General features: G+C 48.6%; 1 protein-coding gene across 3 annotated transcripts; it reads left to right on the forward strand.

Moving 5' to 3' along the window:
• Nucleotides 1-7,465: 7,465 nt before the first annotated feature.
• LOC127335491 (uncharacterized) lies at nt 7,466-11,723 on the forward strand. Of its 3 annotated transcripts, none has more exons than XM_071826603.1 (3): nt 7,466-8,322; nt 8,393-11,135; nt 11,235-11,723. In XM_071826603.1, the coding sequence occupies exons 2-3, from the start codon at nt 8,468-8,470 to the stop codon at nt 11,594-11,596; spliced, it is 3,030 nt and encodes a 1,009-aa protein (XP_071682704.1). In that variant the 5' UTR covers nt 7,466-8,322; nt 8,393-8,467; the 3' UTR covers nt 11,597-11,723. The 3 variants fall into 3 exon arrangements, with proteins under 3 accessions (XP_071682704.1, XP_051218102.1, XP_071682703.1); XM_051362142.2 differs by having other exon boundaries at nt 7,466-8,317; XM_071826602.1 differs by having other exon boundaries at nt 7,466-7,688; nt 7,763-11,135.
• Nucleotides 11,724-11,923: the final 200 nt, after the last annotated feature.

Raw genomic sequence — 11,923 nt, forward strand, 5'->3', positions numbered from 1 at the left:
CATCCATGATTCACCGCGAGTCTCCGCCTACGATGAAGAAACTGCTGACGAGGCCAGACAGCTATCTGTGGACCTGATCGAAGAAGCTCGGAACTTAGCAGACTAACACTCCACCATTTACCAGCAGAAGCTCCGACGCTATCATAGCCGTCGAGTCCAAAATCGCTCGTTCATGGCCGGAGACCTGGTTCTCCGCCTTCGCCAGGTGAAAGATCACAAGTTGCAATCTCCATGGGAAGGGCCTTTCGTCGTTAGCAAAGTGCTTCACAACGGATCGTACTACCTTGTTGATTTCCGAGAGCTAAAGGATAGACCTGCTAATTGGCGTCGGAAACGCAAGAGGGAAGATCCGGATGACATCTACGACGAAACAGAACGTCCTTGGGACATTGCACAGCTACGTCCTTTCCACACTTAGCATAGAATTACATACATTGTAATATATATGATACATGATCAATGAAATAAAGCTTTTGGTTCACTCTTAGAGTCTTTTACCTCCTTTAACTTTTCATTTTTGGATCTTGTATGTTTTTTCCGACTAAAACCGCAGAGCTGGATCTTTCCGCCTAGGCGTGTATGAAAGTTGTGATTTTCAAAATCGTCCTTTAGGACGTAAGCTTAAGTTTTCTGGTGAAAGTATTTTCTGTTGCAAACTCATGGATTCCTGGTAGCGACTTCCGGCACTTGGGCTGGGGGCTTGTTTCCGCTGTTATGGACGGATCGCCATTGGGCTTCGTCGCCGCTGGCGAGCATTTCCGGCTACAAGTCTTCCGGCTCGTGGAAGGTCAAATGGGCAAGCCGGAAAATATAACATCAGCACTTGCTTTCCATAAAACGAAACATGCAAATAATATAATGGATAGCAGGATAAGTTTTTTCCGCCCATGCATAATTGTTTCGTTCCTAGCTACTTAAGAATTTAAGTTATATTACAAACCCTCACTGGGGCCAAAATGATGCATTGTCTTTTCCCGCAGGAATAAAGTTTTCAATCCTCCGTAGCCGGAGAGGTTTCGTCCTTTGGATCCTCTTTAGCCGGAGAGATTTTGCCCTTTGGATCCCCTTCCTCAGTGTCCTCGGCCGGAGATGACACATCTTCACTGCTCTCTTCATCCTCCTCCAAGGTTGCAGCGCTGTCCTTGGGTTCATCTTGGGGAGTATCCTTGGAGCTGGTCCAGGTGAACTGGGTTCCGGATTCCGCAGGTCGGGCTTCCGCGTCGCGCTCCTTTTGAAGTTCGGCTTCAAGTGGTTCGTCAGCAGGAAGAACGACCTTGTCGTAAAATTCCTCGTGCCGGATCCTGCGCGCAATGCGGGTATCATAACCACTCACTGCATCCAGGAGCGCACCAACGTTTGCATCTGGAGGAACACCTGTGGTTATCCCGTCAAGATCAAGCTCCGGGTTATGCGCCAAGCACATAGTTAAGGCCATCGCCGCTGCGCCTCGGGCTGATGATGCTTGAAGATCCGTCACCAGTTCCGGAAGAACGTCCATTTTCTTAACAAGTTTGCGCAGTCCGCAAGTGCGACTCCTTTTGATGGATAAGTTGTGGCATATCTTCCGGGAGGCGGAGATGAGATCTTTGCAATCATCGCCTACAAGTTGAAGAAGGTCGTCTCGGGGGAACAGATTCCGACGTTTTTCCGGGTATCCAAGCGGCTCTGCATGAGATAATCAGATATAAGCAGGCAGATGGAGCGCAAACAAAAATCAGACATCTGTTTAAAGTTCCGGTTTCATACCCAGGATGTATTCATTGAGCAAATCCCAATGACGTTCTGCGGTCTCCATATATCTCCGGAGTCCATTGAGCTCTTTCTGCTGCCTCTTGATGGTCTCACTGTCCGCATTTCTCTTCAACAAGAATTCGCCCTTTTCCCTGGTCAGCTGGGAGTTTTTCTCCGCCAGCTGTTTCTCGGCCTGCTCCCTTTTTTGTTCCGCCTCCATTAGTTTCGTCTCCAATTCTTGGTACGAGGAGCGCAGGTTCTCAAGTTCCGAGGAGGCTGTGACAAGGGAAGAGGATGCGCCTATAATAACATAAGTCAAAAACAAGTTCAAGGTCGGAACGTGAATTAATGATGAGAAAGGGCGGAAACCAACCTTGGGCGTCCGCCAGTTGTTTGTTCAGTTTTGCATTTTCATTTTTCAGAGTCCGGATATTTTCCGCCTGACTCAGGGTAACGCGGCGCTGAAGGGCAATGTTCTTGTGCAGCTCGTAATGCAGCGCCTGCTGTTCCTGTAAAATATAGACAGAGCAGGAGTAAAAATTCCGCCTGTAACAGTGGGTTCCTTCGAAGCATTATTGCCGGAACCTTTCCGCCATAATGCTTGGGGGCTACTGCTTCAATTTAAAAATCTCTCCAGAAGTAATCTTTGTCTAAGCATTTAAGCGCTAACTAGTATTTAAGTTTCCGCCTACATGCTTGGGGGCTACTGGGGAGTACCTTTTGCTTGCAGATGAGTTTGTCGAAGAATTGGCCGACGTCCTTCTTGAAGTCCTGAATCTTCGATGTGGCGACATCAGGTTTCCCCCAGGCGTTGTTCAGCATGGCGTTGAGCAAGTCTTGTTCAAGCTCCCATTTCTCCGCCTCAGTAAGTTTGTTGAAAAACTTAGTCGCATATGCCTTGGGGGTGGAAGTGAGGTCAGCCGGATCTCCAAAGTTCTTAGGAAATACGACGACATCGCCAGCATCGGCTCCGGCTCTCTCAGAAGAAGTGACTTCAGCTTCTCCTTGGCCTTGTACTTCTGCTTCATCTTGAGCAGGGCCTTTGGCCTTAGGATCTTCTCCGCCTGCCTTTTCGCTGCTAATCGGAACTATTTCCAGTGGAGTGTTTGCGGCAGGAGGGGGAGATTGATCAGCTTGAGGGGGGACGGCTGAGGAGCAGTGTGAGATGTGCTTGGCGGAGCTGGAGTAGGGGGACCAACAGCCGGAGACTTTTTCATGTACTTGGTAATGGGTTCTTGGCTGGTGGTCCGGGTGGCGGCGGTACTCGGATTCCTGCAAATGAGTGAAAGGGATCACATAAGAAATAACTTCATCAAAATAGAGATGCACCATACTCGGAAACTTACGGGGCGCCGGGGATGATGGGGCGCGAGCTTTTGCCAGCTGTTGAAAGCATTTTCAGACGTTCACGCTCCGCTTTCTTCGAGTTCAGCGGAGGTGGCTTTATGATTTTGGGCTTTTTGGCGGAGGCCTCGCCGCTGGCTCCGGCTTCTGAGCCGGAAGCTTTGGCGCGGGGACGCTTCGAAGGTCGAGGGGCCTCCTTGCGGGGTGCCTGTTCCTCTTCCTCCTCTTCGTCGTCCGGAACCTCCTCCGCCGCGTCGCCACTGACAGGGACACGAAGAATGGTGTGAAAGTTTTCCTCCGCCAAAGTATCGAGCTGGGGGGAATACAAATAAAGGTTAAAGTCAACATCCAAAAACTTGTGAAGTTTGAAGTAACGAAGGAAACAGAGCTTACCGGAGGACACTGGTTGTTTGTGTAGATATCCTTGATCAATTCCGGGACCGGTTGGCCCCAGCCTATCTTCACGAGCGTTTTGATTCTCCTTTTGAGGGAGTCAGCCGGAAGGTCGTGGCGGGTAGCCCGGAGCAGGTCGTCCGCCCCGGTGTATGCGCAGATCAACCGCGCATTATGCCGCAGTGGCTGGATCCGCCGGGTGAACCAGCTAAGAGTAAGTTGAGCTCCGGTTAGCCCGTCGTGGACTAACCAAGATATTCTCCGCGCCGCTTTCTCCAGGATAGGGGTTTGAGCGAGTGAGGGAACGAAGCTCCAGCTCGCGAGTTCTTCCGGAGGCTCATTGACGAACTTGGGCAGACCGTCGTGGATGTCCGGAACTGAAGCGTTCTTTTCATAGAACCATCCGGCGTTCCAGTACCGGACGGATTCGTGCGAGTCATGTGGTGGATACATGCGTCCAGGTCGGAGCATGAACGTCATGCTCCCACAGTTCACCATTGCTTTGTCCTTCGTTTCCTTCTTCACTCGGAAGAAAAACTGCCATAACTTGACATCTGGTCGGATTCCAAGATGCCCTTCGCAAAGTGTTGCAAAGTTGGAGAGGAGGAGGTATGAGTTTGGGCAGATATTGTGAGGCTGGAGCCCATATGTGTTGAGGATGGAGAGGAAAAACTCTGAGCAGGGAAGCGACAGCCCGCGCTCCACCCAAGCCTTGGTCATAACTACTTCACCGGCTCCGGGCTTGGGGACGTCGGTGTCGCGTATGAAGCTCCAGTGGGCGGAGATCATACCCTCGTTCTGGAGCTCTCTAAGCTCCACGTCGGTGGTTTCACAGGGCCACCATTGACCCCATTCTCCTTCGCGGATCCGAGCCTTGGAAGCTCTCTTGTTTTCCGCCTCCTGCACTTTGGCTGCCATTCTCGCTTGACCCTCGAGTTCTTCTTGAAGCTCTTTGAGGGAGGGGATCCGGCCTGGAGTGGTGCTGGAAGATGCGGAAAATGGTTGAGCTAGCCGGATGTCGGAAACATATGGTGGTAGATATGCTATGGGATCCGGACAGATTGGTTCTAACGAACTGAGATTTGGGCTACTCGGAGAATTATCAGTACAGTGTGGTGAATCGAGTGGCATGCTTCCGGCTGCACCCATGCAAACTATTTGAGTAATCGGAATCTACGCTACACTTCTTCTTCTACAGGGCCGGTGCACTTACCGTTAATGGCGCGGTGGTTCCGTGGGACGCCGGCGAGGTTGTACTGGCCGGACTAGCAGCGTTGCGCTTCAGAAGACCACGAAACGGCGGCGGAGGAAAAATCCCGATCAAACACGCAGATCTCAGGTCGAGGGAGACCTTGGAGTGGCAGCGGGAGAAGCTCCCCGGGCGTGAGTTCGCCGGAGTTCAGATCTGGCGGGCGGCGCGGCGCGAGGAAGAAGAAGAAGAGAAAGATGCGGTGAAAGAATGGGAAGTTACCGCTCGTGAGGGATATTTATAGACCTCGCGTGGAGATTCGTGTTTCAGATCCAGCGGTGGAAACTGAACGGTCTCGCCGTTGGATGCATGACGCGTGTCTTAGGTTAAAAGCGGTAAAACAACGTGGAGGTAACTTAACCGTGCGCTCCCGAAATTTTCGGCTAAAGATTCGCATCTCTGAAAATTTAGCGCGGGAAAGGAGGAAGTTGTGCGCGGGAAAGATGGAAACTCCGTTACATTATCGTTACTGAAGGACAGATGATTTCCGAAAAAATGATGTCGGAAACAAGTAAAGGTTTTGAAGCTCTTCAAGATTCTCTTCGGATCCGAGCTGAATGAAGTCGGAGGAATGATGAATCTCGGAGAACTTCGGGGGCTACTGTTGTGGGTATACTTTATGGGTATATCAAAGGCATGGCCTAGATCCGGCAAGCCCGGGTGGCCCACAGACGGTGGTGTGGCATGTGGCCCATCGGGCGGCCCAGTTGCTGTAGATCCTGAAGGATGGAGTCCAGTCCAGGAGCAGGAAGCCGGATCCCAACCGACCTACGAAGGAGGCCGGATCCGTGAAGGCCCATGAAGTATCCGGATCCAGCACGTCCTAGAAGGAAGGCGGATCTTTGACGTACACGGCAAGATATTGTACCGTAGTTGGGCAACTTGTATTCCGGTTAGGAGTCTCCATGTAAACCCTAGATCCGTGCGCCTATATAAGCCGGATCCCGGGAGCCCTAGAGGCACAACCACAACTCATTGTAACAACGCGAAAGCGCCCAGATAATTCCAGACAAGCAGCAGTAGGCCCTGTCCTCGAGCAGGTGTTCCGAAGCTGGGTAAATCGCGTACCACCGTCCCGCTCTCCGCCCTATGGCCCGTACTTCTTCTTCCCTCCATGAGGATCCCTCCTCTGGAGTACCGTCGAATAGGCAACGACAGGCGCCGAGGAGAACGACATTGCTGGCGGCAAGTGCAAGATCGCCTGGTCCAAGGTGTGCTCACCCATCGACCACGGTGGCTTGGGCTTGCCAAACCTCACGCTATTCGGTCGCTCCTTGCGCTTGCGCTGGTTGTGGTTTGAATGGACTGAGCCGGAGCGCCATGGGTTGGCATGCCCACGCCCTGCGATCAGCTGGATCGTGACCTCTTCGCGACGGCTACTCGCGTCCGTATTGGTGACGGAAATAAGGCGAAGTTCTGGGAATCTAATTGGCTCGGCGATGCTCCTCTGCGCCATACCTTCCCTCTCCTCTTTGCTCACTCCCAACGCAAACAACGCTCCGTAGCGCAAGCTCTAGATGGCAATAAATGGGTGGCCGATCTCAGACACCGCCTCTCGCTGCCAATCCTAGAGGAATTCCGCCATGCCTGGAGAATGATCAGCCTGGCTCCGATCGAGTTGCAAACAGGCGTTCCAGAGTCCATCACATGGATTCTCACAAAGGATGGTCAATACTCAACAAAATCAGCCTACCGTATTCAGTTTGAGGGTCGGGCACGCTCGTCGCTGAAGATGGACGTGTGGAGAACCTGGGGGCCGCCAAAACACAAATTCTTCGCATGGCTTCTATTCCAGGATCGTTTGTGGTGTGCCGACCGTCTTCAACGGTGCGAGTGGCCCAACAATTACTTCTGTCCGCTTTGCATGCGCAACCTCGAGACTTCGGTGCATCTGATGATTGAGTGCCCCTTCGCCAAGCAGATTTGGCATTCTTTGGCGGGTTGGGAACACTGCGAGGGGGTGACCACCGCTTTACAGAGCGAAACTGGCTCCATTTCCGCCTTCAGAGAGAGTTGGATGAAGGCCACACCGGCGGAACACAGGAAGGATGTGGGCTCGCTGTTAATCCTGATTTGCTGGAGCATCTGGCGAGAGCGCAACGCCCAGGATTTTCAGGGACAAGGAGTGCTCAGTTTCGCAGATTTCTTGCTGCATCAAGGATGAGACTCAGGAGTGGGCGTTCGCCGGTGCCAAGGCTTTGCGCAAGCTGCTCTCGGAACCTCCTTGAGCCGTTTTGTCCCCTTTTTTTTTCATCTTCCTTGTTTCTTTTACATTTTCTTTTCTGATTACTTCTGGCCTTAGGGCATGTACAATGGTGATGACTCAGCTGTCTGTAAGAGATAGTTACAGGTGATTTTGGTGATGTGGAGGAAAGATAATGAGGAGAGAGAAGGAGGCTGTCTGTAAAGTTACAGACAGTCTGTAGGCTTCTTACAGACAGCTTACAGACACCATTTTTGCTGTTGTATGAAAGATGTCTATAACTTATACTCACATAGAGTTATGACTAAAAATAGATAACTTACAGACAGACTATTGTATACACTGTCTATATCATTGTTTATAGATTACGTGGAGTAGTATTACAGACAGCATCTGTCTAAATCAATGTACATGCCCTTAGGGCACTCTGTAAATTGTCTGCTAATATATGGAGCCAGCTATTGCTGGACCTTTCGAAAGAAAAAAAAAACCATAGTTAACTTATTACTACGTATCCATGGAGATGAACGCAGGTACCCACGCTGTCACCCCGCACACGGGTGGTTTGGCCCAGGATGTTCAGAAGGGCTGGTGGCAGAGCGGCACCGCCAGCCCAGCGACCCCCAACTCCCTTCCCGCTGGCCCGGCGACGGCGACGGCGCATCTGGCCGCCGATGGCGAGGACCATTTCCGTCTCCGTCGACGGTTAGGGCGTCGCAACCTTCTTCTCCGTCGCCGGTGATGGCGCCGCACCCTATAAAATCCGAGGTGCGATTTTTTCCTTCTAGAAATCGAGTTGAAAATGATGGATTTTATATTGGCCGAGAGCTTCTTAAATTCAGGTTGAAAGTTGGGGAATCCTGGCTCCACGCGTGCGCATCGTAGAAGACTTCGGCCCCAGAAGAGGTCAATATTAGGACACGCTTTGTTTTAGATTATATTGATCCCCTGGTCTCTGCAGTTTGCGCCGAGTTTCAGTACACAGCCCACACGCATTCTGAAACATATAAATAAGTAGAAATACACTAACATACGGTACTTGAGATGTTCAGAAGTACTGCATAGTGCACTTATATAAACCCTTTATTTTGAACTATACGGCATCACATCATCAAGGTTTACTGTTGCAAAGCTCGTGGTGTTCCAAACAAAGTGTACAAGCGACAAGGGATGGGGATATGCCATGCATACATGGCTGAGTTTGCTTAAAACAAATTAGGCTGGCCGGCAGTACCGTAGTAGAATATATTTGTGAAGGAGTCAAAGCTGCCAATGTAAGCATGAATATTAAACGGTGGATGGTCTGTAACGCCAACTCAGTCTCTGAGCTACTTAATTACTCGCCGAAGTGTGAACGACAACACTCGTCTCCACTGAAGTCAACAAGATGTGGCTGGGTGAGGTGCACTGCTTCTTCTCTTCTTCATGGATACTTTCCTCAACTTTCATTTACCTTACTTCGCTTCTTTCAGATTTTGTTATAACCGAATCCTGCAGAGTTAAACTCCAATTTCGCCATACAAAGCAGTGAGCCACAAAGCTATCCCATGAAACTCTCCGTGCTCCTAGTATTGGCACTCTTGCTATTTTCTTATGGAGCTGGGATCAGTGTTTGTGCTGTCCTCCTTGGGAACGATACAGATATGCTGTCGCTCCTTGATTTCAAGCGCGCCATCACCGACGATCCGAAAGGAGCCTTGAGCTCATGGAACACCAGTATCCACTTCTGCAACTGGCAGGGCGTGAAGTGCAGCCTCACACAACCTGATCGCGTTGAGGCACTGGACCTACCTGAGCAGAGTTTGGTTGGGCAAATCTCTCCTTCCCTTGGAAACATGTCATATCTTGCTTCTCTTAACCTCTCTGGAAGTAAGTTCTCTGGTCAGATTCCTCATCTTGGCCGCCTGCAAGAGCTGATGTTTCTTGACTTGAGTTACAACTCACTGCAGGGGAGTATTCCAGTGACACTCACAAACTGCTCCAGCTTAAGGGTGTTGGACCTCTCAAGGAACTTATTGGTGGGTGAAATCCCTGCAGAAATAGCCCTTCTCTCCAATCTGACACGTTTGTGGCTTCCCTACAATGGTCTTACCGGGGTCATCCCACCAGGCCTTGGTAATATCACTTCTCTAGAACATATTATTCTGATGTATAACCACCTCGAGGGAACCATTCCTGATGAGTTTGGGAAATTATCCAAGATGTCAAACTTACTCCTTGGTGAAAACAAGCTATTGGGTAGAATCCCAGAGGCCGTCTTTAATCTTTCTCTGCTGAATCAAATAGCCTTGGAGTTGAATATGCTAGTTGGCTCTCTACCATCTAACATGGGTGATGGTCTCCCTAACCTTCAACTTCTTTTCTTGGGTGGTAACATGCTGGATGGTCTTATCCCAGACTCATTAGGCAATGCATCCGAGCTACAGCACATAAACTTGTCATATAATAGTGGGTTTAGAGGACAAATCCCACCTTCTCTTGGTAAACTTCGGAAGCTCAATAGGCTAGGTCTCGATGGAAATAGTCTTGAAGCAAATGACAGTCGGAGCTGGGAATTCCTGGACGCATTGAGCAACTGTACTCTTCTAGAGATGCTTTCAATCTATGGAAATCGGCTACAAGGAGTCTTGCCAAATTCTGTAGGCAACCTTTCGTCTAATCTTGACAATCTCGTGTTTGCTAGAAACATGCTATATGGATTAGTTCCATCAAGCATAGGAAACCTCCATAGACTAACTAAACTAGGACTAGAAGAAAACAATTTTACTGGGCCGATTGATGGGTGGATTGGAAATCTTGCTAGTTTACAAGGGTTGTATCTTCAACAGAACAATTTTACAGGGCAGATTCCAAGTTCAATTGGCAATAACTCCCAGTTGTCGGAACTGTTCCTTGCAAATAACCAATTCCATGGTCCCATACCATCAAGTTTTGGGAACCTTCAGCAACTATCATTATTAGACCTCAGTTATAACAATCTTCAAAACCATATACCAGAAGAGATTTTTAGAGTAGCCACAATTAGTCAATGTGCATTATCCCACAACAGTCTAGAAGGCCAAATTCCGTACATCAGTAATCTTCAACAACTCAACTATCTAGATCTTTCATCCAACAAACTTACCGGGGAAATTCCTCCTACTTTGCGCACATGTCAGCAATTGCAAGCCGTCAACATGGGTTGGAACTTTCTCTCAGGAAGCATTCCCATATCTCTGGGAAGTCTTAGCGGCTTGATTGTGCTCAACCTTTCACATAACAACCTCTCAGGCTCTATCCCAATTGTTCTAAGCGAACTTCAACTTCTGACCCAGTTGGATCTGTCTGACAATCATCTTGAAGGAGAAGTACCAATAAATGGAGTATTCAAAAATACGTCAGCCATTTCGCTTAAAGGCAATCTGAGGATTTGTGGAGGTGTAGTGGATCTACATATACCTTCATGCCCCACTGTTTCTCAGAGAAGATCTAGATGGCAACACTATTTGGTCATAGTATTGGTCCCCGTATTAGGCATCATATCACTCATATTGCTGGTCTACTTTACCTTCTTCAGAAAGAGAATGTTAAGGCTGCAGTTATCATTGCCTTCTTCGGATGAACGATTCTTTAAAGTTTCTTATAAGGATCTAGCACAAGCTACAGAAAACTTCGCACAGTCTAATTTGATTGGGAGAGGAAGCTGCGGTTTAGTATACAGAGGAAAGCTAACCCAAGATCACATGATTGTGGCTGTGAAAGTTTTTGACCTTGACATGCAAGGTGCGGATAAGAGTTTTGTCTCAGAATGTAAAGCGCTGAGAAACATTCGGCACCGGAATCTTCTTCCAATTCTGACCGCATGCTCAACAGTTGATAATCGAGGAAATGATTTCAAAGCTCTAGTGTACGAGTTCATGCCCAATGGCAACTTGGATACTTGGCTGCACCTGGCAGGAGATAGAAATGCCCGAAATCAACTAGACCTATCTCGAAGAATGAAAATAGCTGTTGATATAGCTGATGCATTGCAATACATACACCATGACTGTGAGAGCCCTATTATTCACTGTGATTTGAAGCCCAGCAATATCCTCCTAGATTACGATATGACAGCTCATTTGGGAGACTTCGGCATTGCAAGGTTCTACATGAAATCCAAGTCAGCACCTGCTGGGGATTCGAGTTCAATTGGTACAATAACTTTGAAGGGGACTATTGGATATATTGCTCCAGGTAACAAATATGTTTCTTCTTGCAAATTTTCTTATGCGGTACCGAAATGGGTATTTATGTGAACAATAACTTATGTTGCACATTTTACCTGGTATTCAGAGTACGCCGGAGGTAGCTACCTATCAACATCTGGAGATGTGTACAGCTTCGGGATAGTACTTCTGGAGATGCTAACAGGAAGAAGGCCAACCGATCCTATGTTCTGCGACGGGCTTAGTATCGTCAACTTTGTCAGAAGGAACTTTCCCGATCAGATACTTGGTATCCTTGATGCTTATCTTGTGGAAGAATGCCAGGACTGTTCTCGAGCTAACCTGGAAGAAGAAAACGAAGTCCACCTTTGCCTGCTGTCACTGCTGAAAGTGGCTCTTTCTTGCGCAAGCGAGTCCCCAAATGAGCGAATGAATATGCGAGAAGCCGCTACAGAATTGAACACAATCTACATATCCTATATGTCTTGAAGTGAATGCTAAGTAGTATGATTAATTATTTTGCCATGCCAGATGCTATGAAGCATGTAATTGGATTGGAGCTTTATTCTTCTACAGTAGCTGTATGGTTGGAATAAAACATGGTACTTCATTGTCATGTGACTTCGTTCCTAGCCTCTGAAGTGCTCAATCTTTTGAAAAAAATATGAATCGAGTGTTCACAGTATTCATGACACACATATGCATTCAAAAGTGCTCTGTAGTTTGGCCATTTTTACTGACAAAAAACAAAACTATATTTGCCCGGAAATACCTTCTCTGGAACCACCAACTGATGTCAGTACTGAACCAAGGGAT

Source organism: Lolium perenne, chromosome 2, assembly GCF_019359855.2.
Source record: "Lolium perenne isolate Kyuss_39 chromosome 2, Kyuss_2.0, whole genome shotgun sequence".
Classification (NCBI taxonomy): domain Eukaryota; kingdom Viridiplantae; phylum Streptophyta; class Magnoliopsida; order Poales; family Poaceae; genus Lolium; species Lolium perenne.